Source organism: Alligator mississippiensis, chromosome 12 (genome assembly GCF_030867095.1).
Source record: "Alligator mississippiensis isolate rAllMis1 chromosome 12, rAllMis1, whole genome shotgun sequence".
Classification (NCBI taxonomy): Eukaryota; Metazoa; Chordata; order Crocodylia; family Alligatoridae; genus Alligator; species Alligator mississippiensis.
This window is the reverse complement of record NC_081835.1, coordinates 52,278,962-52,305,016: the sequence shown is the minus strand read 5'-3', so window position 1 is coordinate 52,305,016 and position 26,055 is coordinate 52,278,962. Positions and strand designations below refer to the sequence as shown.

Below are 26,055 nucleotides of genomic sequence, written 5' to 3'. Positions count from 1 at the left end.
TCACACTTGGGTATCTTAGTATCACCCAAGCGGGGTGGGAGAAAAATTTGTACTTGCAGATCTCCCTTACGGTGACTCAAGCTGGAAATAAAAGTGACTGCTGGATATGCTCTCACAGCCCAGCGCACCTACACCAAGGAATCCCAATGATCGGAGTACCAATATCCCTCCAGCAAAGGGGAAAAATAAACGGCAGCTTTGTTAGACCCTACTCATTAGCTGCCCATCGGTCTGCTCCTAAGGAATGGAGGGCCACCCCTGCTAACTGGATAATCTCCTCAAGAGTAGAGGCGCCTTTCTGTTACAGATCCAACAACACCGGAGCTTATAATAAAGCCACACCTGTAGGACACTACCCTCATTGCCTAACTACTCTAGATTATAGCCCTAATAGCACAAGTGGATTCCTGTTGGGTAATGTACCCTCTCACTTGTACAGGATTCATGGTCTGCAACTTTCCTAATGAACCTCATGTTGCTCTCATTGCAAACAGATCGGAATTTTACATTCACTCCAATTTTACTTCTTGTAACATATCTTGGTCCAGCAGGATAGCAGCCGAACGTGGTCTGTCCTATACGATGCATGTCAATCGAAAGTGCCGGATATGGCACAACACCTGTCGAGATTTGAGTACCCTTTCTGCCCCAGGCCTTTACTGGCTCTACGGAAACAGGGCTCATAAAATCTTGCCCTGGAATTGGGTGGGGGCATGCACTCTTGGACGTGTTATCCCTGGTTTCGAAATGCATACTGCAATATATCTGGAACAAGTAAAAATTTCAACCATCACATGAAAAGGGGGGTTAACCCCTTAGCTACCAGAAACACAGGGTTCCATCAATTTGTGAGAACCTTCATACCGTGGCTTGGAATAAGAGAATTGGAATTAGCCATAATTAACATTTCAGCCACAATGGAAGCTATGGGAAATGCCACTGTGGATGCAACTCAGGCTCTGCAAGAAGAGATCTCCCAGCTCTCACAAGTAACTATACAACACCGCATAGCCCTAGATTACCTATTGGTATTCCAGGGAGGAGTATGTGCCTTAGTAAACTCCACCTGTTGGGTCTATGTCAATCAGGACATGTGAATAGAAACCGACATTCGTAAAATTCGAAATCAGTTAAGGGTCCTACATCAAGTGGCCTCAAAAAATACTGACTGGGGTCTAGAAGAAATGGGTCTTGACTAACCTCCTGGCTCCCAGATTTTGGGGCCCTTGGCAAGAAAATCCTGTATGGAATATTGTTTGTCTTGATAGTTCTGACAATGTTTTATGTCTTAGTGCAACTGATCCTCTGCTGCGTGAAAGCCAGCAGGAGAAGCTTTAGCAAGGCAAGAAAACCCACGGCAGAGTCTAGAATAATGGTGTTACAAAAATGTGAGCAGATTGAAAGAAAACATGAAAGGCTGCATGATGAAATAGAGGGGCTCATGAAAATGGAAGTTTAAGGCTAAAGTGAGACTAAACAGTCTCAAAGGGGGGACTGTGGAATCTGAAAAAAACAAATGCCTTAAACTTTGATCATCTGAGTTATAAGATGACATAACCGCTTTGTGGAGAATTGCTGGCTCTGTACAGTAGAACAGATAAGGGAAAGTGTTTGTTCTTTGTAACTCCTCTGCAACTGCTTCGCTCACCTTGGCCTTGAAGATAGCAAAAAGTATGTACAACTCTGATTTCCAGGTGCAGGCAGGGAGTGATATTTCTCCCTTGTCTCCTCCATAATTCTCATCCTGATAACAGCAAAGAAGTAATGAAGTAATGTTTATAGCAGCTTTTCTAGCTAATTTCACTATATGATCATGTGAGTTGTAAGCGACTGTTAAAAAGTATATAAGCCTCCTGATTTTGCTCTTGGGGGGGGAGGGGGGGGAACGGACCCCTTCCAAGTGCTTGGGAAATCCATGTCACTTTGGAATCCCCCTCAGAGCTGTAGTTTCTTTTGAATAAAAGCTTCTGCTGACATGACCCAAAAGTATGCTGCGTGTGTTTCCACGACATTAACAAAGCAAATAGACATATCCACTGCAAAAGCAAATCCTTGCTGGTGTTAAGTCACCTGTTCCCCACCCCAGGACTAACAGAAGCAGACACAGCACAACAGTGATCTGGGATTGTTAGTGTCGGCATAACCTGAGCCAGCTCTGACAATGCTTTAATGCTATGTCTACACAACACAATGACAGACAGAGACACTTGAACTAGTCCAGACCAGGCAGAGTTAATTCACCCAAGGTATCACCAAGCTGATGCAACTCTACTGCTTCTGGTCCTGAAGCCAGCTTAAGTATTTCAGTACAGCACTGAATTTTGCCATGTAGATATGCCCTACCTTGCTCCAGGGGCTGATTATCCTGGTTCACATCTGGTTCCAGGATCAGAGAAACACAAAAGGAGCTTCAAAACACTTGCTCTCCCACCACAGATCCTGCACTTAGCATAACTCAAACAGACCAAAGGATCTGGCCTAAGGTTTGATAGAACCCTTTCATTCTTACAGAAAAATTAGGTCCACATCATAGCAGAGACTCTGACAGAGGTAGCAGTTCCAAAATAGGAGGGGATAAGACCCATAACAGCAAAGATCCTTGCGGGTGAGGTCTGAGCTGTACTGCAAAGGTTATGTCTGAGTAGCATCTGCCTGTCTTATACCTACCTCTAGCTAGTACCATAAAATTACTACATGCAAGAGAACCAGATTCACCTATAAAATTCAACGAACGGCTATGTTCCACAGTAGACACAGAAGATCAGTACAGAAGATAAACTTGAGCTATGTATGGGATTATTCTGTGTTTTAGATAATAGTAGCACACCTACCTCTTACCTAGTGCTTTTCAGCAAAGCACTTCCAAGTATTCAAAGCACTTTACCAATAACATTATCCCCATTTTATAGGTGGGAAAACTGAAGCACAAAAAATTGATTTGCCCCAAAACACCCAGCAGGTGACTGGCAAACCTGGGAACGCAACGTAGGCTTCCCAAGTCCCAGTCCAGTACTACATGCATGCAAACAGCCAACCCTTGACAATATGTGAAAGAGAAAGAGAAAGAGAAAGATTGACTTCCTTAAGGTAAATGAAAATAAACAATGACATTTGTTAGAAGAAAAGGAGACATCCAAGTAGTTTGAGTGCCTACCCTACATCTCCATGTACCCCAGAAGGAGAAAACCAATGTACCATTTCAGAGTTGATGAACCTTACATCTGGAATGGAGTTCAGCACTGATAATGGTAACCGTATCCCAACACATACTATTAGCTCAGGGGCAGGCAAAATAGGGTCTGCAGGACAGATCCAGACCACCAACTGATTGGCCTGAGGGTGGGTGTCTGCCAGTTGATTGGATCTGCCCATGGCTACCCCCACGGTGCTCCACAAGGGGCTGAGCCTTGCCCGTCCCCACCTGAGGCAGCCTGCACTATGCTCCCATCTGCTCCAGCCCCAGCCCCCCAGGTACTGCTCTGCTCCCCATGCCTCCAGTGGCTTCTTCTCCTGCCCCTGATGCACTGCTCCAAGCAGCAGGCAATGTAGGGAAGCAACAGTGGCCATGGAGACTCACGCTGGGCATCATATGCCCAGTTAGGCAAGGCAGGGAGCTGCACCTGGGTGGCTCGTGCCCCACGATGCAGGGATCCAGCTCCAGATCCTGGCTGCCATCCCCCATTCAGCTGCCTGCAGGTGGCTGTTCATCATGCCAAGGCGGCGGAGTGTATGGATGCAGCCGGGAGCTGGAGCTGGAGCCGCCTGGCTGCCATTTCCCCCACACCCAGAGTGTCACAGCAGCATCAGGAAGAGGAGGAGGAGCTGCTGGAAGCAGGGGAAGCCACACAGTCCTCAATTCAGCTGTACTGGAAACAACCCCTCCAGGAAATGCAGGGTGCCCCAAGAGGGAGTGGGCCAGGCTCAGCCCTACATGGAGTGCTGTGGGCTGGATGGGTGGAGAGGGAGGATTGTACCTGCATCTGCACTGCCCTGGTGAGCTCTGCTGCATGCACCCCTTGCCCCTCCTCCCTCCCTTCACCCCCAGCCAGCTCCTGGGATCTAGCACATGGCCAGCCCCCCCCCCCCAACACCTCCCATGCTCCCCCACACCCAGCCCCCTCCCCACACACACTATACACAAGTTAGATATATTTTGACCTATTATGCAATTGCCTCTATATATGCTACTCAAAAAACTGGGACAAAAAATATTTTTTTTAATAAAATTAAAATATGTTACAGTAGATGGGTTGGTTTTTTTAGTATATGACTTGTTTTAATCTATAACTTGTTAAAATGATATTTTCTAAAAGATTGTGTGTGTGCAGCCCTCAACATCTCACTAAAACTAGTTAAGTGGCCCTCCAGCTGAAAAAATTGCCCACCCCTGTATTAGATGTTTTGGCCATGCACTTCATGGCAATGCACAGGGCAGCAAGAAAAGATGGACTCAAGAATGAAGAAATAACAGAACAACCAAAGTCCTCAAGCGCAAAAGACTGACTCAGAATGAATCAGCTTCTCCAGCTGACAGATCAGAAACAGGATTTTTTTTGACATGGCCCTGCCCATATAATTGAAAATGCAATTTTGTTGTTTGGACCTCCTGGTATTCAGGCCCCATATTTAATTTAATCTACCTTAAACAGAAGCATTTTGTAATGCAATTTAAGGGAAAAAAGTTTGATATAAACAAGCTAATTTAATTTAAAATTTGTGTTATTGGCAAAGGCCACACTGGTATCTTTTTGCCCCATATGTTTGAATTAGGTAGTTAGTGGCTCTTTTTTTGTCAGTCACCAATGGTTTAATTCCATTTCTGCACTGTCTTGAAATCTGATGTCATTGAGAGCAGGCACTGAGGATATTGCTAACAGGTTTCTTTGCTCTTCCTACGTACAGAAAAGTCTGACCAAGAAAGGAATCCCATAAACGTCTAAACCTCCCTCCTCTGACAAAACTGGCTGGAATATTCAGTTGACATAAACAAGCATACTTGTTTCAGAAAGACTTTTTTCTCAATTGCAAATGTTGCATATTTATATCCAGAGGGAACTTTGTCTCTACTTCAAAGGCAAACATGATATCATCAAGAAACTAACTGCATAATGCAAATAGTTCTGCATAGTACAGCACACACAAGAGAAGAGATAAGTTCTCAGACCATTATGGCCAAAATATCTAGATCGAGTTTCATATTTTCAGGTGTAAAGTAGGCACTCAAAGAAAATATTTATCTTTATACTTTTAAAATTTAATTTTTGAATAATATTGAGGCCAGGGTGTCTTGCACTAGATGGAGTGTCCTGGAGAATGTCAACTCTATCAACTGTCATCGGCAGTCCCTTGGAGTCAAGGATGACGTCCATCAGGCTTGTTGGGTCCTCAGGTGACTGAAAAGACCAATTCTGGATACACACATTCTTCGGCAAAGAGGGCATGTTGTTGTGTGGAGAAGTGGGATTTGCAGCCCCAGTCTGATCTCTTCTTTCCTCCACTGTGGCCGTTCCACCTCAGTATCAAGTCACTGGGCCTTGAAGTGGTGTGCGCCTTGGTGGACCAGGTGGCGCCACACTGAACAGTCAGCAGCTTGCTCCCAGCTGTTGGTGTCGATGCCTCTGTGCTTGAGGGTGACCTTCAGTGTGTCTTTCTACTGTTTCCTTTCACTGCCCTTTGAGCACTGGCCAACGGAGAGCTGGGAAAAGAGAATCTGGTGAAGGAGGCAGTTCTCAGACATCCGGATGCAGTGGCCCATCCATTGAAGTTGATTTCTCAAGAGCAAGGCTTCGATGCTGGTGGACACAGCTTCATGGAGGACACTTGCACTCATCTGGCAGTCTTCCCATTTGATCCCAGGATTCGTCACAAGCACCATTGGTGAAAGCTATTGAGGGTCTTAATGTGGCATCAGTAGACAGTCCAGGTTTAACTGCAGTAGAGAAGGGTGGTCAGCACAACAGCTTTGCAAGCCAGGACCTTCGTCAACTTCCAAAGGGCTCTATTTTTGAAAACACACTGTTGCAGCTTGAAGAAGGCAGCACTGGTGCAGTTGACCTGGCACTGGACTTCATCGATGGTAGCCTGTTGAGAGAGGTGGCTGCTGAGATATGGAACATGCTCCACATACTCCAGAGTCTCCCCATCTATGTAGATAGTGCAAAGGATGTCCAGCTGGCCTGGGGAGGGTTGGTGGAGAACCTCTGTCTTGGCGACGTTCAAGGACAGGCCAAGTCTCTTATACAAAGCATTGAAGAGATCTAAGGTTGCTTGCACATCCTGTGCAGAGTGATCCATCACGCAACAATCATCTGCAAACTGAAGGTCATGGATGTCCTTGGTGGTGAGTTTTGTTTTTGCTCGGAAGTGCCCAAGATTGAAAAGCTTCCCGTCCAGTCAATACTGGATACTGACGCTGGATGGTAGATCATCTCAGATGAAGTGGATGATGATGGTCAGGTAGATGGTGAACAGGGTGGGGCAATCACACAACTTTGTTTGACCCCAGTCCGGATGTGGAAGGAGTTGGTTTCAGATCTTCCACTCAGGACAGTGGCAATCATATCATCATGCAAGAGCATCAGCATGGTAACAAACTTCAGAGGGTAGCCAAGACATTGGAGGATGGTCCACAGAGCTTCATGATTTAAGGTATCGAATGCCTTGGTCAGGTCAATGAAGGCAAGTTCTTGATTTTGCACCTGATATTTTTCTTGGATTTGCCTGGCAACAAAAAACATGTCCGCAGTACCCCGGGATGGTTGGAAGCTGCACTGGATTTCCAGAAGCATCTCCTCAGCGATGGGATGAAGGTGGTTCAGGAGGATGCAGGCCAGGATCTTACCCACAATGGACAGGAGGGAAATCCCCCTGTAGTTCCCACAGGGGGAATAGCAGCTAAAGGGAAAGACAGTACGAGTAACAGCAAGGTAAGGCTTCCTGGAATGTTGTCCAACTGCCAGGTCACCTAGTGGGGGAAAAGAAGAGTTCAGTCTCTTCAGTACATTCATCTTCTGTCCTTCTTTCACAGATTTCAAGTCAAGGGAAAGGGCCTGGGCAGAAATAGGTGCATTCTGCAGATCAATACCTGGCTGTGCAGGTGGTGTCACCAGCAGGAATTTGGCTTCTTTGACCATGGGATGCTGTTCCAAGAAAAAGGATTGCTGGGAAGAGATGAGATCCACCTGACGAAGAGAGGGAAGAGCATCTTCACAGGCAGCCTCACTAACCTAGTGAGGAGGGCTTTAAACTAGGTTCATTGGGGGATGGAGACCAAAGCCCTGAGGTAAGTGGGGGACTGGATGACCCGGAGAAAGAGCAAGCAGGAGAGGGCAACAGGGGAGGTGCTCTCATTCTTCTTGAGAAATCAGGACAATCAACTGGTTACAAGGGCTGTGTGAAGCTTCAGTCCTTGACTCAATTTGGGGGAGATTTGGCCATATTTGGTGGCCGAATCTCCGAATCCGAATCAAATCAGAGGACCCTTTAATCTCTCTGGATCAAATTAGAACCCTCCAAATCGATTCAGAGAGATTTGGACATAGACACAGCTTTAAATGTTTTTTCTACATACCTCTAGGTAGCAGGCGGCTCATGAGTGCTGCAACGGTGGGGTGGATGGAGCATCCCACAGAAGTGTGGGGAGGTCCCCAGTGTGTTCGGCAGCAGACTCGGAAGCGAACCAGAAGCACTTCCAGTCCACAGCTGGGTCCACCAGTGCCTCCTGGGTCTGGAGGGCCCCCAGGGCTCCCCATGGCCAATTGCCAAGCCAGGGAGGCATAGGAGTTGGGGGGCCAGCATGCTCCCTGGTGAACCCAGAAGTGCTTCTGGTCCACTTCCAGGTCTGCTGCTGAATGCACTATGGACCTCCCCGCACTTCTGTGGGACACTCCATCTGGTACTTCTGGTCCACTTCCAGTCCACTTCTGCGTTTGCCGCTGAGCACATGGAGGGTCCCCCTCACTCCTGTGGGATGCTCCATGCGCCCCAGTATTGTAGCAATCACAAGCCGTGCTGGTACCTTGAGGTATGTAGAAAAAAATTTTAAAGCTGTGTCTATGGCCGAATTGCTGATTCTCCAAATCAGCATCGAATCTTCAGATTTGGATTCAGCCAAATCAAATCAGAGACAGTGATCCGAATCAATTAATCGAATCACTGTCCCTAATTCAGGCCGAATCTGAATCGAATAGGGCCCGCTTCACACACCCCTACTTCAGGTGCCTGTACATGAATAAACGGAGCCTGGGAAACAAGCAGGAAGTATTGGAAGTCCTTGCACAGTCACAGCACTATGACATGACTAGAATAAGAGTGACTTAGTGGGAGCTCGCATGACTGGAGCACTGTCATGGATGGGTACAAACTGTTCAAGAAGGACAAGCAGGGGAAAAGAGGAGGAGGAGCTGCACTTTATGTAAAAGAGCCATACGATCACTCAGAGCTCCAGTATGAAACTGGAGATAGGCCTGCTGAAAGTCTCTGGGTTAGGGTCAGAGACGAGAGCAACATAAGTGATGTTGTGGTGGGGGTCTGCTATAGACCACCAGACCAGGAGGAAGTGGTGAATAAGGCTTTTTTCAAACAACTAGCAGACGTTTCCCAGTCACAAGCCCTGGTTCTCCTTGAGGACTTCAATAACCCTGACATCTGCTGGGAGAGGAATACAGCAGTGTTAAGGCATTCCAGCAAGTTTTTGGAAAGTGTTGGGAACAACTTCCTGGTGCAGGGAAAGTATGGGTCCCTTACTGAATGGGGAAGGCAACCTTGTGACAGAGAATGTAGAAAAGGTTGAAGTGCTCAATGCCTTCTTTGCCTCAGTCTTCACAAGTAAAGTCAGCTCCCAGACTACTGTACTGGGCAGCACAGTTTAGGGAGAAGGTCAGGAGCAGCCAACACTGGTGAAGGAACAAGTTAGGGACTATTTAAAAAAGCTGAACATATAAAAGTCCATGGGGCCAAACAGGATGCACCCAAAGGTGCTGAGGGATTTGGCTGATGAGACTGCAGAGCCATTGGCCATCATCTTTGAAAATTTATGGTGATCAGGAAAGGTCCCAGATGTTTGGAAAAGGGCAAACATAGTGCCCATACTTAAGAAAGGGAAAAAGGAGGATCCAGGGAACTATAGACCAGTCAGCCTCACTTCAATCCCTATAAAAAATCATGGAGCAGATCCTCAAGGAATCCTTGAGGAGCACTTGGAAAAGAAGGTGATTAGGAACAGTCAGCATGGATTAACACCAAGGGCAAGTCATGCTGCAAGCAAGCAACTTGCTTGCTTTCGATGATAGGGTGACTGGTTTTATGGATGCAGAGAGACCAGTGGATGTAGTGTACCTTGATTTTAGCAAGGCTTTTGATACAGTCTCCTACAAAATTCTCATAGGCAAGCTAAGGAAGTACAGGCTGGATGAATGAACTGGAAGGTTCATTGGATAGAAAACTGGCTGGAGCATTGGGTTCAGAGGATATTAGTCAATAGCTCAATGTCTAGTTGGCAGCTGGTATCAAGTGGAATGCCCCAAGGGTAGGTCCTGGGGCTAGTTTTGTTTAATGCCTTCATCAGTGACCTGGAAGATGGCATAGAGTGCAACCTCAGCAAGTCTGCAGATGACACCAAGCTGGGGGAGTAGTAGATACACTGGAGGGTAGGGCTAGGATTCAGAGCCTAGACAAATGGGAGGATTGGGCCAAAAGACATTTCATGAGGTTCAACAAGGACAAGTGCAAAGTCTTGTAGGAGGATGGAACATAGGATGGAACAATCCTGTGCATCAGTACTAGCTGAGCAGCGGCTCTGCAGGAAAGGACCTGGGGCATGTGGCAGGCCAGTAGGGGGTGCTCCTGCATTGAGCCACCCACCTCACTGTGCCTGACCACCTTCCAGGCTCCGAGTTCCTCCCCGGGGGCACCTCATGTCTGGCTGACCCCCTTCCTGGAGCACACCCACTAGCCTGGGGTAAAAACTGCCACCACCCAGGGCTGGGCTTGATTCTGGCTCTACTTCCCCTGGGTAACACAGGCCTAGTAGCCCTCAAGGGTACTTGATTCACTTCAAGCACTTGGGGGTGCTTCCCTCAGTCAGAAGCACAAGTAGTGGTCTCCCTTAGTCAGCTGAACCAAGGGGACTCCAAGGCATAATCTAGACCCACACCCAATAAGTCTCCCATGCTAGGTACAAAGGATAACTTTATTGGTTACAAGGGGTAGGGTTGGAATAGGATACAGGGTAGAGCAATATCAGAGAAATCCCATAGAGCAAACTGGCATGGCTGGGTAGCATTTGATCATGCATCTGAGTTACTGCAAGCTATATATCTAGTTAGATCTCAGGAAGCTTACTCACGAGCATCATCCAGAGGCAGGTGGAGATTCCCTCTGGAGGCAGGCAGTTTCTTGATCATGAGTTTTGAGAGAGAGCAAGTTTCAAATGGTCCAGCTCTTCTCTCTCTCTATGTCTTCCTCATGGCTGCTGCCCCCTGCTCCTGGGCAGTCCTTAACTTATATAGCCCTTATGACCTCATTTACCTGGTCCAATGGAGGCCAGCACCTGTTGGCTGTCAGGCAACCAATTTGAAATGCATCACTAGTTGCTTGGCAGACTGACAGTCTCTAGCTCCCCAGGGAGCCCAAGCCCCTCACCCAGGTATGTGATGCCAGTCATGTAGGCAGAGGGAGCAGGTTTCCCCCCTCCCTCAGGAATGTATCCAGCTCAGGTTACCTAAAAAGATAGGGTAAGGTATATATCCTCCGCTGGGCCCATCTTAACCAAATTGTCACAGAGCAGAGTTTTTGGGGAGAAACAGAGGTGGCCTTCTGCCACAGGGGTACAGTGAACAATAAGCTGAATATGAGCCGACAGTGTGCCCTTGTTGCAAAGAAAGATAATGGCATACTAGGCTGCATCAGTAAGAGTGTGATTATTCCCCTCTATTCAGCAGTGGTGAGGCCACATCTGGAGTATTGTCTTCAGTTTTGGGCCCCCCACTATAGAAAAGGTGTGGACAAATTCAAGACAGTCCTGTGGAGGGCAATAAAAATGGTGCGGGGGCTGAGGGACATGACTTATGAAGAAAGACTGAGGGAACTGAACTTATTTAGTCTAGAGAAGAGCAGACTGAGGGGGGATGTAATAGCAGCCTTCAACTACCTGAAGGAGGGTTCCAAAGAGGATGGAGATCAACTGTTCTCAGTGGTGGCAGATGACAGAACAAGTTGCAGCAAGAGAAGTTTAGGTTAGATATTAGGAAGAATTTTCTTACTAGCAGGAGAGTAAAACACTGGAACAGGTTACCCAGAGAGGTGGTGGACTCTCCATCCTTGGAGGTTTTTAAGACCCAGCTAAACAAAGCCTTGGGTGGGATGATCTATTTGGGGTGGTCCTGCTTTGAGTAGGGGTTTGGACTGATGACCTCCTGAAGTCCCTTCCAACCCTAATTTTCTATGATTTATAAGTTTCCAGGTCATTATGAATATTTCATCTAATCTCCTACATAAGCAGGCTATAGAACCTCCACTAATATTTTCTGCATCAAACATATATCTTCTGTTAGCTATTGCTTATCTTTTAAAAAGGCAATGGCAAATCTACTACTTGCATAGGTAAGTTGTTGCAGAGGTTAATTACTGTTAAGAACATGCATCTCATTTTTAGACTGTTTTTAGTTTTTCTACTGGTAGTTTCCAGCCACCACATCTCATTTCAATGTTAAAGAGTGATCTTTCTAGTAGAAACCTCTTTCTCTTGAGAATGCCAGCAACAATAGTAACCAACAGGCAATGGTGAATAGGGCTGTGCAAAACGGCATTGTTTCATTTCGACTTCCATTTCAACATTTCGATGGGACAGTGTTTCGTTTCGAGTTTCATTTAATTTTGAAGTGCTGTTCCATTTAATTTTGTCAAAAATGTTTCGCTGTTTCAACACTGTTTCAACGTTTCACCCATAGGCTATAATGGGGAAGCATGAAACTACTTATAACTTTGTCATTTCTTGGCAGATTTGGATGAAAACATCAAGAATGGTAGCCCCCTCTGAAGGCATGAAGCCTTCCAGGTTTCAAGGGGATAGGTGCAGGGGTTTCTGGGAAAGGGCACCTCAAAGTCTTGGAAGCAAAACTCATGTCACTTGTAAGTGTGGTGAAAATTACAGGGGTGGTAGCCCCTGCTGAGGCCATGAAGCCTGCCAGCTTTCAAGGAGATAGGTGCAGGTCTTTCTGGGAAACTGCTCCTCAAGCTGCTGACAAGCAAAACTCGTGACGTGTGACTTTGTGTGTGTGTTAAGGCACAGTGGGATGAAAACTGCAGGGACGGTAGCCCCTGCTGAGGCCATGAAGCCTGCCAAGTTTCAAGGAGATAGGTGCAGGGGGTTCTGGAAAACCGCACCTCAAACTGTTCAGAGCAAAACTCATGACGTATGACTGCGTGCGTGCGTGTGTGCGTGCGTGCGTGCGTGCGTGCGTGCGTGAGTTAAGGAGCAACTGTTCTTCCATCCCTCCCCCAGAGCACTGGGATTGGAAGGGACCTCAGGGAAGGATCACAGTCACTGGCCAGCTTCACAGTCAATATGAGAGCAGTCCTTCCCCCTCCCTCTCCTTAGTTTCTCTTTAGCTGCAAGCAAGCCCAGCTTCAACATTCAAAACATTTCGAGTTTTTCAAAACGTTTTGATTGCCCTCATTTTGTTTCAAGGCTGTTTCAAAGCCTTTAGTTTCATTTCAATTTCGCTGTTTCAAGCTCAAAATAAGTCAAAACAGCGTTGAAATGAAACACCTGGCAACATTTTGCACAGCCCTAATGGTGAATGGTTGTATAAAGACCGCCTACCACCAGGGGCTAATTTAATCAATGTGACTGAACAAAGGTTTTTATTTTGAAGAACAGAATTTGGTCTACACAATGGGACCCAGAGACTCATAGAACAGGTGGAACTGGTGTTCCTCCTCTACTGAGAAAGAAAACAGAATAACTAGTGAAGCACTGATTCTTACGGGTATACTGGTATCTATGGCTCTTTACTGAAGAACTATACCCCAAGAATTCACCTAAACAGATTAGGGTACGGCACAGACACTACAGTGAAAATAAGCATATGTTCTGATTCATTTCCTAGAGCGCCTACAGTTTCTTCAACAAAGCAGCTGAGACAATAGGAAATATGCAGAGAAAAGTAAATCAGAACATTTCAATAAAGGGAAAATTAAAAGAAAAGGACAAACAAATCAATGCAAACCCACAGATTCATACTAGCCATTCTCCAAGGAAAATTCATTTGTAACTTAATTAAATGCTTCCCAGAGAGACAGGCATAATTGAAATACAGGGTGCCTGGGTTGAGTTTCAAGGAGCAGCAGCCCCTCCTTGACTCCACTCCACCCCTATCACTCCTGCCTGCTGCAATTCACAAGGCTGCTTTCTAGTTCGATTATAGGTACTTTCCATGAAACAATATAATTAGAAGCAGTTGAATTTCTCTTGTTCTCCATCAGACCAGCAAAGTGTTCCTCCTCTGGAGCAATTTGTAATCATGTTTAAAGTCTTTCAATCTTGTGCCTAAAGAAGTTATTACTTGTTTCAATGATATTCTTAAAATACTTTGCTTTTGTAAAATTTATAAGCATTGTACTTATAAGACTTCAAGAAGGACTCCTACATATAGGGTGTGTTCCCAAATCCATTAGAGGTGAGGATAATCAAAGACTTCAAAGTGCCTATGATTCAGCGTAAAGACAGGCCAGAATAGAAATGATAAATCTGATAATACTTAATATTTGGGAAAATTTGTTTCTACATTTCTGGATGCTTTTACAAACTCCTCAGTCTAGAAACTTTTAAAACAATTTTCTTCATGCGATTTCTATTGTTTTAAAATTAGAGAGATGCTAGAAATCACCTCCACCGCAAATGACTTCTCTCAGTCAAGATGGTGGCTATTTCCCTCCTGTTCTTAACCAAAAGCAAATGAAAATTATTAATAAAAAAAGGTTAACCACTATGGCTAAGTATAGACAGTCAAAAAGTCCAAGGCTGAATTGATTCAGTCTTTGCAGGTTAGTCTAAGCTGCAAAGATTGAACCAATAAGCAAATGAGCAGACAATCACTTTTGATTGAGGAAATGCAGCCAAATGCTTGCAGTGGCTCAAGCCAGAAGCTGGGGGGGGGGAGGGGGGCACTAGAGCAAGCCTGCCAGCCACTGCCAAAGGGAAGGAAAGACACAAGCTCTCCACGACTTTTCCCCCCTCCCTGCTGGAGTGGAGGGGGCATGGCCAGGCCCCAGCCCAAGCTGTGCCTGGGCAGGCGATGTTGCCAGGCTGAGGAGGGGGTGGGTGGGGGAAAAGGTAGCGGCACTTAATTCATAAAAGCTTGAACGAAAATAGTTCTCTCTCTGAAGTAGTATAAATTGAAGAACTATAAACACAGCGTGGCTGTATGTTTACTTCCTCTTCCGGCTGCTCCCAAGGTCTCTGGGTTTTGCCATCCAGAATCACAAAAGTAGGACTCTGCCGGGTTGCTCATCACTTCCTCTTCCTGCTTCCAGGCGTCTCTCAGATTTGTAGTCCACAGTTGCAACCAACAGTTAGTAAGCAGGGCAGAGTAGCTCTGTACTTGGGGGAAGGGGAATTTAACCTCCTCCCTGGCCCCAGACCCTAGCCAGGGTTTGCCTGGGGGGAGGCAGTGAGCCAGCCCTCGCTGCTCCAGCTAGGGAGCAGAGGGGCAGGATCAACCCTGCTCTCTGGAGAAGATGGCTCAGCCCTGAGCAGCCCAGGGCTGAAAAGCATGCAGGGATGCTGGGGAACTGTGATTTAACTGTGAAGGGGTCTAGGACAGAAGTTTCATAAACCAGTTTGACCTAAATCTGTTAAATCTGATACTATGTTCAACCAGGTTTATCTTAAACCAGTTTGTTCAACCAGGTTTATCTTAAACCAGTTTCAGCCATTTTGAAACTGTTTTGTGTGCACTGAACTTCTGTTCTGTTACAGATTTAAATCAGTTCTGTTCACTTAAACCAGTTTATGTGCAACTTCTGTCCCTAGCCTACTTGACCAATCAGACCTGAATTTAGCTGGCATTCTATCTAAATCTTTGGGTTCATCAAACCAAACCACTGGTATTTCTAGCGCATGGCACAAGGCTCAAATCAAAAGAAACTACATTTTCATTTTGAATGGACAGAGTTTTTTTCTCCATGTTCAATATTTCCATGTTCTTATAATATGAATACTAGGAACACAAAGTACCTCCACAAAATGAGTGGGTCTTTGGATTGGGGATTGAGTGTTCTAATTAATAAGAATATTCCCTGCACCATCCACTTCAATTCCTAAATGAGAAGGATTTTAGCTCACAGACTTTTTAAACATTCTCTTAGAAATGTTACTGCATTAGTGAGTTCCAAGAAAGCAAGTTAGGAAATTTAAAGTTTTAGTGATGAAAGACTTAAAATACTTTTCTAGAAACTTAGCCCCAATTCAAGAAATCCTAATGCTTAGATTTCTAATTACTTTGCCACTCTAGCTTATTATTTCCACTGTTTAACTTAGGAAATGAATAGGCAGGGCTAATTTTCCTGTGTGTTCTGTCTCTATTTCCACTCTGAGTCATTCAAGAGAAGTAGAGTTGAAAACATTTTTCACCCTTTCACAAATCCCTCATTATAGCTTTAGTTACCTGACACTATTAAATATTTTAGTAAACCTTAATAGAGACATTTCTTGAAGTCACAGTGGGCGCATCTACATGAGACACTACATCGCCATAGTGAGGAGCTACAGCAATGTAGCATCAGTGGGCATGAACTGTGACACCAAAGCTATTGTGCAGCAGCAATGAGCTGTAGCAGTCGTAACTGTGGGTTGGAAATGACCCATGTGCTACCGGGGCTGTGCAGTAACGGCAATTACTACACAGTCATTTAGTACTTGCTAAAGCTAAAGCACGTACTAAATAACAACTGCACAGTCGAGCACACATGTACATGTGCCCAGTAATTAGTGGCCTCAGCTTCCAGGTCAATTAAAAGGAAAGACATTAGAAGTTAAGCTTTTTTCCTTATTACAAGGGAGTAAGACTTTGTTCTTAAGTTATGGTGCTTTAAATTAAATATTTTGTTTAATTCTTATCTTACTTTTCTATCTCATTTATTTTTGTTTTGGAAAAATTGCCCCCAGATCCTGAATCCAGCAGCCACTGGTGAACTTTGCATATTGGTCCAAAGGCTTGAGATGTAAGAAACTAAGCATTCTGGCCCAGGCCTGCAAAGCTTTTAAGCACATGTTTAATCTTAGGCACTGAAGTCTTTGGGGATGTTGTCATGGACTTCCATGGCCCTAAAAATGACAATAGATTTTCTTACATACAACACACTCCAGTTCAAACTGTATACATAGAAGGAGAGGAGTTCCTGTCACACTATGCTGCTTGATATACGTGGCCACTTTCTGAAGTGCCTGCATGGAGTTCTGCCTGTATTAACGACCTGATCCCAGGTCTCAGCTGATGCCTTCTGTTTACTGCAACCCCAATGAAGACTAGGAGCCCGATCCCAATATGAGTTTTGCAGTTGACTTCCCCAGGGATAGGGATCCAGGAGGAATAATAAAATGTGCATCATGCAGTTTTCACTGCCTGCCATACTTTGGGTTCATTTATACAACTTCCCTCTTAACAGAACTCCTAAGATGGGGAGTGATCTTGGAAGTCTTGACACAGAACAGTGCACAAGGGAGCTCAATTACAGAAGATGGATAATGTGTGAACCTCAATTATGATAAGTGTGAGGCGATGCACATAGGGAAAAATAACCACAAATACACATATGAGGTGATTCTATATTAACTTTTACCACACAAAAAAAAAGAGATCTTGGTGTTGCTGTGCACATTTTACTAACAAATCAAGTCAGTGCTCAGCAGCAGGTAAATAAAAACACCAAGTATCACTATACCTCTTTATAAATATGTGGTTGGTGCAAACTCCCATTTTTCAGAAAGTTTTGGGTCAAGCCTTGCTGCCTTCAGATAAACATAGTTGTAGTAAATACTGTACCGACTTCTGTACAAAGGGTATTGTGAAAGCATGAATATAATCACTAGAGACAGGGTGCAGCTTTATAATGGATTTGGTTGCAGAAAACAGGATTTGTTGGCTATTCATTTCAGAATAAAACTGTATATGTTTTAACAAAGCATGCAGTAACACTTCAAGAGCATTTAGGTAGTATTGTAAGCTCACACTAATGGATGACTGAAGGCATCAGCCTAAAGCAAAACCAACAGACAGCACTCTTGTGTGCTATGACTTACATATCTATGGGGCCCGAGACATATTTTCACAGAAGGATACTACTATATGAATCCTTCTTGACCACTCCTGGTTTATTAAGATAACTGCTCTCATGGAAGGACACTTCCGTGAAAGCACATAGTTATGAGGGTTTTGTATAAATTAGTACAACTGTATTGAGTTAGTGTTAAATGTTGGTGGCTGGAAAAATATTTCTGGTGCATGTGGACTTCAGTGTCTGTCTTATGTTTATTATAAAAATGGTTTAGTGACCAGAACATGAAGAATCCCAAAGGCAAATTATCAACTCTAGTGTGACATTTGCATCCAGGAGGCTACCTGGACAGCTGCTAAGGAAAACTGCTGGAGAAAATCATCAAGTTACATTTACCCAAGGTAATTCTCATTCCCCCACCCTCATACAAACCCCCCAAAATGTTCATCAAGTTTGTGGGTGTTCAGACCTGAAGTCTAGGGTTGAGCCTAGATTAAACGTCAACATTACCAACAATGAGATAAAGCATCCTGGACTACTTTTTATTGGATGTGACCCTTTTTCTAATAGTGTTTTGGAGGGGCACTTAGGAATATATTCATGCAAATTTCTGGATGAAATGCAGGAAGCTGCAAAAAGACCTCAAGTTTGCAGACAGTGAAAATATGAACTGAGGGCTCAGAGCAATCAGGAAAGCAAGGGTTAGATGGAATAAGGTTATAATGCCCAACACTTACACAAAGCAGTGGTGAGTTTCTCTGGCTGGGCGTAATGCACCATGGCAACGCACAGGGTGTTCAGAGTAACAACACAGAGGACGATCCAATAGAAGCTTTGTGCTTTCACCATGCGCCGGATAAAGAACCGGAACATCTTCTCTTTCCTCCGGAAATATGAGGAACTTTCGTTCTTTCCACTCTTCAGACTGGCACGAGCAAATGGAGACCCTGCACAGAGAATAGAGGGGAGAGTCATCACACTAAACCCATGAAGAAAAGAGGGGTGAGGGCACCTGAAATCATTCATAACGAAGAACCTCTCCAATCTCCGTAAATACAGCGGATGGATTTTGGCTCAAGGATTGGATTCTTAAGCCACTTCAAGACTCATCCATGAGCCGTGGTAGAGATCATCCTCAAATGGAGGGATTGCTGATGACAATAAATACAACTAAGCACGCATCTGATTGCATTTAGAATGGGCCAAGAGACCCACTTGTCCCAGCCTTCCTAAAAGATTAAATCTCTTTCATAAAAAAGCACTAACAGGGATATCCTGCACCTAAACCTGTTAAAGAACTTTGAAAGTCCCAGCCTACACTCTTAACTCCTCCCTCACTGGTTGAACTAAAAGTATGGGCAGGTCTACTGCGCTGTCCCTTCACTAGCTAGCCTGCATACCATGGTTAGCATCGCGTACAGCTGGTTCTGTGGCACAGAGAAAGAGGAACAGGCCAAGCCCCAGCACTGTGTGGTGACCTTCCTTGGGGAACTCAGTTCTGGCTGCCAGAAACCCTGGGACAGAAAATGGGCAAGACTTTCTCTCTGTTCCCCATCACTACCCTGGACTGCTATGCTGAGCATTTACTGCTCCTTTACAAAAGGAAGTGTGTCACTTCATCTAGTGCTTCCTACCCACAGCAGCATCACCCTGTACAAGGGAAGAGCCCTGGACTCTCTTTTTAGCTTGGTAGGCTGAATACCTGTGAAGTTGTGGATTGGTGCACAGTATAGAAGCAAATCTCCTCTCCTAATGCTTTGATGCTGATACAGGAGACATGGAAGCTGCTAGAGCATGCTAATTAGTATGCTTCAGCAGACACAATTAATTGAGTCTGCTCCGATGCACCGTAATTACAGCATGTCAGAACAGCCTCCCCGCACGTCTACAGGCACTCCTTGTTTTAAAATGGTTCATGGCAGGGCTGTCACACATACAGCCTGCAGGTTGGATCCAGTCTGCAAGCCCTGACTCTGGCTTCTATTGGGGATCTTCCTGCAGCAGCAGCCAAGCACCCAGGCAAGAGCTGCAGTGCTGGAGCCCAGCAGCGCTGTGAAAAGAAGCCTGGCACCATGGCTTGTTCCTGCAAGTCCATGGGATATCATGCTTCTTCCTGTCTGGTCCCAGACCAGCTGAAGCAAGTGCCATGTGTGCAGGATCTGGCATGGGGTAGCAGTCCCTGGGCCCAATCCAGCCCACGTGGCCAGCCCCCACACCATTCATGCACCTCACAGACCAGTTCCATAAGAGTCATCTGGCCCATGGGGCCAAATGAGTTTGACACCCCTGATTTATGGCTACATTATAAATTGGCTGCCACCATGCTCTATTGTGGACTGTTTCTCCCCAACTTTGGGGGTCATCCTGGAAGCTTTTGAGATGGATTTCAAGATAACTTTATACCATCTGTACTGAATATTTTAGGAAGAGGCACTTTGGTTTAGCTGATCATAAAGCATGCCCTCAGTTATTACTAAGTTGGCTATACAAACAAGATGCCCAGACCATCAGAGATGAGCTTTTATGAACGGGCTCTGTGCCAAACACCTGGCAATGGTTAAGGATTTTAGTGGTGGGAATCTTATCTTGCCATTTGATCATGCGAACACAGCACATATTGAACTGACTGCATTTTCAGCTGTAGCAACACTGTGTTGTCCCTGTCTCACTACCACACTGGAGTGTTATGTGTGGACTTGCTCAATAGACAGTAAGCTTCATGCTGAGGCCCACACTCCAACTGCTCCACCGGTAGTGCCACAGCATTTCAAATGCAGAGTTGGCCTTGTAGATTCAGTAATCTCACCAAAAGCTGTGGTGAACTGTTATTATCACTGATTTCATAAAACTCCCTTTGGTAATGAGGAATCACAGTGTTTCATATGTTTCATAGATTTTTAGGGTCCAAAGGGACCTCAGTAGATCATCGAGTCTGACCCCCTGCCCTGGGCAGGAAAGAGCACTGGGGTCAGATGACCCCAGCTAGGTGCTTGTCTAGTCTCCTCTTAAAGACCTGCAATGTAGGGGAGAGCACAACCTCCCTTGAAAGCCCATTCCAGATTTTGGCAACCCTCACTGTAAAGAAATTTTTCCTAATGTGTAATCTAAATCTGCTCTCCATCAGTTAATGGCCATTGTTCCTAGTAACTCCAAGAGGCGCCCTGGTAAACAGATCACCCCCTATTCTTTACTGTCCCCACCCCGGATGAATTTGTAGATGGCCACAAGATCACCTCTCAACTTTCTCTTGCAGAGGCTGAAGGGATTCAGGTCCTTCAATCTCTCCTCATAGGATTTTACCTGCAGGCCCTTAACCATATGAGTAGCCCTCCTCTGGACCCTCTCAAGGTTATCCACATCCCTCTTGAAGTGCAGTGCCCAGAACTAGATGCACTACTCCAGCTGTGGGCTCACCAATGCTGCAGAGAGGAGAAGTATCACCTGCCTGGATCTGTTCGTGATGCACCTTCTAATGCATGAAAGAGTGTGGTTAGCTTTACTTTTCACTTCATCACATTGATGACTCACATTCACTTTGGAGTCCACTATGACTCCAAGATCCCTTTCTCCTGCTTAGAAAGTCACCTCCCAACCTGTAGGTGTGTTGGTGATTCTTTCTCCCTAGAAGCAGCACTTTGCACTTACCTTTGTTAAACTGCATCCTATTCTGTCCTGCTCACATTCCCAACCCGTCCAAATCTGGGGGTCGGACTCGATGATCTATTGAGGTCCCTTCCGGCCCTAACATCTATGAATCTATGAAAAATCTGCCTGAATCTGCTCCCTGCCCTCCAGTGTGTTTACTCTGCCCCATAATTTGGCGTCATCTGTGAATCTGGACAGAGTGCTTTCCACGCCCTCATCCAAGTCACTGATGAAGATATTGAACAGCACTGAGCCAAGGACCAAATCTTTTTTCCATGTCAAAAAATGCCTACTGCCCAATTGTGGGTATGAGCCCACCACGTTTCTGTTAACCCAAACAGGTCAAAGTCTTTGTTTGCAAGCAGGAGTACGAGTTCCTCCTGCTTGTTCTCCATGCCGCTGGCAATAGTACAGAGGCACCTAAGTCCCCCCACCCCAATGGGTGCCCTTGGTACTCCCCTGTCCTATTGTCCTTCAAAGCAACAGAATTAACCACAGGCTAAGAAGGATGCTGCATTGGCATTCTCATTTTATTTTATAAATAAAGACCTCTCAAGGACCCACAGCAACACTGAACTTTCAAAGCCACAGAAAACATCTTCACAGCGATATTCCACTGTCTATATAACCTCACCTCTCTTGACTTGCATTGATTTCTGAGGTAAACAAATGCACCAAATTCTGCATTCACTTAAACAGAATCTGGAAGAACTTCACTGAAGAAAATTAAGTCTTTTTGAATATACACTAGCTTTTGGCTCAGATCAAGTGTATTTTCTATTTCCAATAGGAAATCACAGATATGAAATATAGCTCTGAGAGTAGAATTTTACCTATCATCTGGAAAACAATAACAGATATTCAAGCAATCAGAAACCTGGAGGGCTGCATAGTCCACTGCCTGGCAGAGTACTCCAATGCCGATATTTCCAGTCCAGCACTCGAGGTGCCTGAAATGAGGTAGCTTGCATCAACCGCTGTGGACTTTATAGCACAGAAAGGGAAGGGATGAATAGGAGCAAACTGTGGATTTTAAAAATTATCTCAGAAAACACACTGTAAGTAATGTTAATAGTTATAGAGCTTTACAGTGTGGTTATAAGGTTCATGGAGTCACTTTTAATTGAATTACAAAGCACCTTATTCAAGAAACAGCCAGCAGGAGACTTGTCAACGCATGTACTGCCCTGATCTGTGCATTCGATTGGCACTTTTCAATTAAACTGTTAGTTCTTCTAGGATACTTATGAACACAGCAGAGATACATTCAGAGATACATTCAGATAGCATGAAGAAAACATCCAAAAAATTTCCCTTTATACACGATCCTCCTTACGTTTTGATCAATTATGCTACGCAGAGTTTCATTCTCTTCGGAACGGGAGAGTCTCCCTTTCAAAGCCGGCAGTGCTTTCTGTTTTCTCTCTAATGTATTTGTTTCTTCTTCTCCACCATTTTCCACACATTATTGAACATATTCCTTTGTGGATGAGCCAGTCGTGCAGAAAAAAAAGGCCTGTTGATATTTTCCTGAACATATGATCCACAGATGATCTGAACTCAACAGAATATCTAAGAAGCCAGATCCTTCTGTGTCCCTGGCATCTGCCACTTAAAATGTTAGGGTCAGAGACCTGGTTAGGTGGCATGAGCAGCTAGTATCTGAAGAGACTGTGGCATGAATTAAAAACCCCAACAAGTTATCCTGGCAATAAGTAAACACTGTAGCAGCATGGTTTACCTACCACCCACACAGCAAGCAAAATACCCTCAGGGAAGGGAAAGAAAACACATTACAACGGTAGTTTCTTCCCCCTTCAGCAGGAAAACTCTTACCAATGGCAGCAGTTTAAGCAGGTGGCATGTTTTATGGCTAGTCAGGGGGGGACTGCTAGGAATATGACATGGGTGGCAGACAGTGTCAAGCATGATATACAAGCTCAATCCCAGCAAAACATCTCTTCAATGTAAGAACCCTTTAACTCTTCTAAAGATTAAGTGCCACCTTTCCAGAGAGTAGAGTGTGTCCGTCATGCTTTCACACTGGTGTGCGCACACCGACATGTGCTCACACATCACACATGAATAGCACAGACTGTGTGCTTTGCGGTGACTGCAGTACCGTGGCATTTACCGAAGCTGGATGACGGCATCCACTGGTTCAGCAGCAAAGCATAATAGTAACTTAACCAGCAAACTCTCCTCATAAGGTTTCAGTTGGGGAGAGAAGGAAAAAAATGATTTACTAGAAAATACATTTCCCCAGCTTGGGCTGTAATCTCACTGCCACTGAAGGAAGAGATCTACCATGTGTAAGTATTTCCCTTTCCTGGCTCCATAACGGCTGCCATTATAGTGTGCTTATTCTTACTGAGATCCTGCTCGACATTGCAGCCTCCACCCCTTTTCATTGTTCTACCATATACAACTATGAGGTCTAGGCAAGGAATTTGCCCCCAGTTCACTGGAGAACAAGCAGAGCCTTTGAGTTCTGTTACCTTCCTGCCTAAGATTGTGTGGTCCTGGCAGAGAACTGGGGCAGGCATGAATCATGGTGTACTCTTCTCTCAGTATATGGGCATGAGTGTGGTGCAGAGCACAAATCTCCACATGTGACTTTAGCAACATAGAAATCTGTTACACAAGAGTAGGATCAGTGGCCCTCTCTGCACATTAACAGTATTATGCAACTAACTGGTTAATTGTGCAATTACCTTAAGACCAGCTATACCTGCAAAGTAGCTATCGCATGACAGCTAGCTCCAACCAGCTATAAATTTAGACCTCGAAAATGCATACTAACTTTATAGCTGGTTGCTTTCAACCTTTATTCAGCTGACAGGGCTCCCAGCTGCAGAGATGCACCTCACCCCGCATGAAACCCCCAAGGTCTGGGGATTGTGGCTGCCATGATCCCTAAAGCTTGAGGGTGTGTGAAACCTACAGCCCACTCAAGTCTCTCAGTCCCAGTTGCATGTGATCCCGCAGCTGGGGGCTCCCAGACATGGAAGCCTGCTTGTTGTCAGTGCAGGGGGAACCCAATCCTGGGCTCTCCCTGCATTGGCAATAAGACACAATTGGATCTAAAATGCGATCCCACAGTTGTGCCTCCTGCCATATACGTGTGGCATGGCAGGAAGCGCAATTGTGTGGAGCATGCAGTAGATCTAATCATGCCTTTATCTACACATGTAGAGGGGGCCAGTGTCACAAGGTTAGCACACAGCTCAAACCCAGGGATTCTCTGTGAGCATCCTGGTTACAAGCCATTCTCTAATGAAATCTGCAATGCATCCCAAAGGAATGCTGGTCATTTACGGCAGATGTGACTGGCTCTTTGCCCACTCCATCTCCTCCCTACCACAGAAGAGCTGAGACTGCCCTATCTGGGGCATATCTGCATGAATAAGAACTCACCAAACAGGTCCTTCAAAAGCCAGTGTGCGCCAAAGGGAGCCATGACACCTCCAATTTCTCTGGAATGGCCCATTTAAAGGGTGCAGCGTGCAACTCTATATGCAGGGCCACTTTAACCAGGCATTAGAGTTGGGTGAGAACCCATGGGCTAGGGACAGACATTACACATAAACTGGGTTAAGTGATCAGAAACTGGTTTAAACCTATAACAGAACAGCTGTTCAGTGCACATAAAGCAGTTTGAAAATGGCTGAAACCGGTTTGAGATAAACCATGTTGAATGTAGTATCAGACTTAACTGATTTGGCTCCAACCAATTTATCCAAAGTCTGTCCCAGACTCCTTGCTGGTTTATGATAAACCAGACTCCCCCAGCATCCTGGCATGCTCTCTGGGCTGGTCAGGGCTCTCTGCTCCTCAGCAAGGCTGGCTCCTGCCCTCTGCTCCCTGGCTGCAGCTCTGGCAGAGACTTTCAGGCTGTTCCCTGCCCCCCCACCCACCACCACTACTCCCTGCTAAGCAGCAATTCCCTCCTCCTCTCTGCCTTGCAGAGATGTGCCTATGAATTAGCTAGCAGACCACGTGCTGGTTACAGTACGTGCTGAATCAACAGGTAGCTGATAATGTCCCTCTGTTGTTTTCTTAATGGGGTGATAAACACTGTTATCAATTCCCTTTTGGGCTAATCAGAGCACCCTGCCAGGGCCTGGCCATGCCCCACCTCAGCTCAGTACTGTAGAAGGGAAGGGAGGGCTGCTCTAGCACCCTCTGTCTTCTAGCCTGAGTACTCCCTCACACTACGATGACATCTGGTTCTCACTTAGAAATGCCAAAGGGTAAAGGAGAGCTCCTGGTATGCTCGAAACAAGCAATTCCCAAAGGCTCTGGCAATTAAGGGCAGTCTGTGGAAACAAAGCAGCAGCTCAGAGGAATGCAAGGTTAAGAATTCAGACCAAGTAATTTTCACAGCAAATGAATATGGAGCCAGTACTCACCAACAGAGCAAATGTCTGTGAAATGATCCTCACCTTCTTCAGCATGAATCAGATCATTTTTGCTCTTCTTTATCGTAGCTCTTTTCAACACTGCATGCAAATTAAAAAAAAAAAAAAGCCAAGCACTATAAGTTTTTTGTAGTGGATTCTCTGCTTTCTCTGCCTCTCACTCTCTAGGACCTGTATTTACTTCCCAATGCCATTTTAAAGCTGCTGCACAAGGATAAGCTGTAGCAAATCGATCAGCCTACAGCTTTGCACTGGGGCCTCCGCATGCTTTGATGTCAGGGTCATTATTTATTTAATCTTTTAGATCTTGAAGGCTTGCCAGGAAAGAATTCTGCCCACCTACACTTCATTGTAACTGAAGTGGGAAGATGGGGAGAGCAAACATATCAAATGGGTTTCTTTGAGTAGGAGAGAGATGGCTCTTGCTTAATGGAAAGATTCTGAGCTGTGACAAGATATGAAACAGGAGCTCTATTATCTATTAAAAACATTAATACTGCTTTTCTAGAGCATGTAGCTTTTTTAAAAAAAAAACAACAATGTTTTTCTACCCCTGTATCATTTGGAAATACCACAACAAAAGCAAATTCTAAAGATATTGTGAATTTCTCCTCCTGTACGATATCTTCCAACTGGGGATGTTGTGACACTGAAAACATCAACCTGGTCCAGAACGGTCTTTGTAGGACAGTAGTTCTATTACCGTATCATT

At 45.2% G+C, this 26,055-nt stretch overlaps 1 protein-coding gene across 5 annotated transcripts in view; it reads right to left on the bottom strand.

Moving 5' to 3' along the window:
• The window catches only part of CACNA1B (calcium voltage-gated channel subunit alpha1 B), a 475,079-nt gene that overhangs the window by 178,391 nt on the left and 270,633 nt on the right, over positions 1 to 26,055 (bottom strand). For all 5 annotated transcript variants that reach the window (XM_059715546.1, XM_059715542.1, XM_059715543.1 and 2 more), the window contains 2 exons: positions 25,335 to 25,424; positions 18,015 to 18,224 (listed from right to left, as the gene is read on the bottom strand). In XM_059715546.1, the coding sequence (XP_059571529.1) occupies positions 18,015 to 18,224; positions 25,335 to 25,424 (300 nt within the window). The remainder of the gene's footprint in view (positions 1 to 18,014; positions 18,225 to 25,334; positions 25,425 to 26,055) is intronic.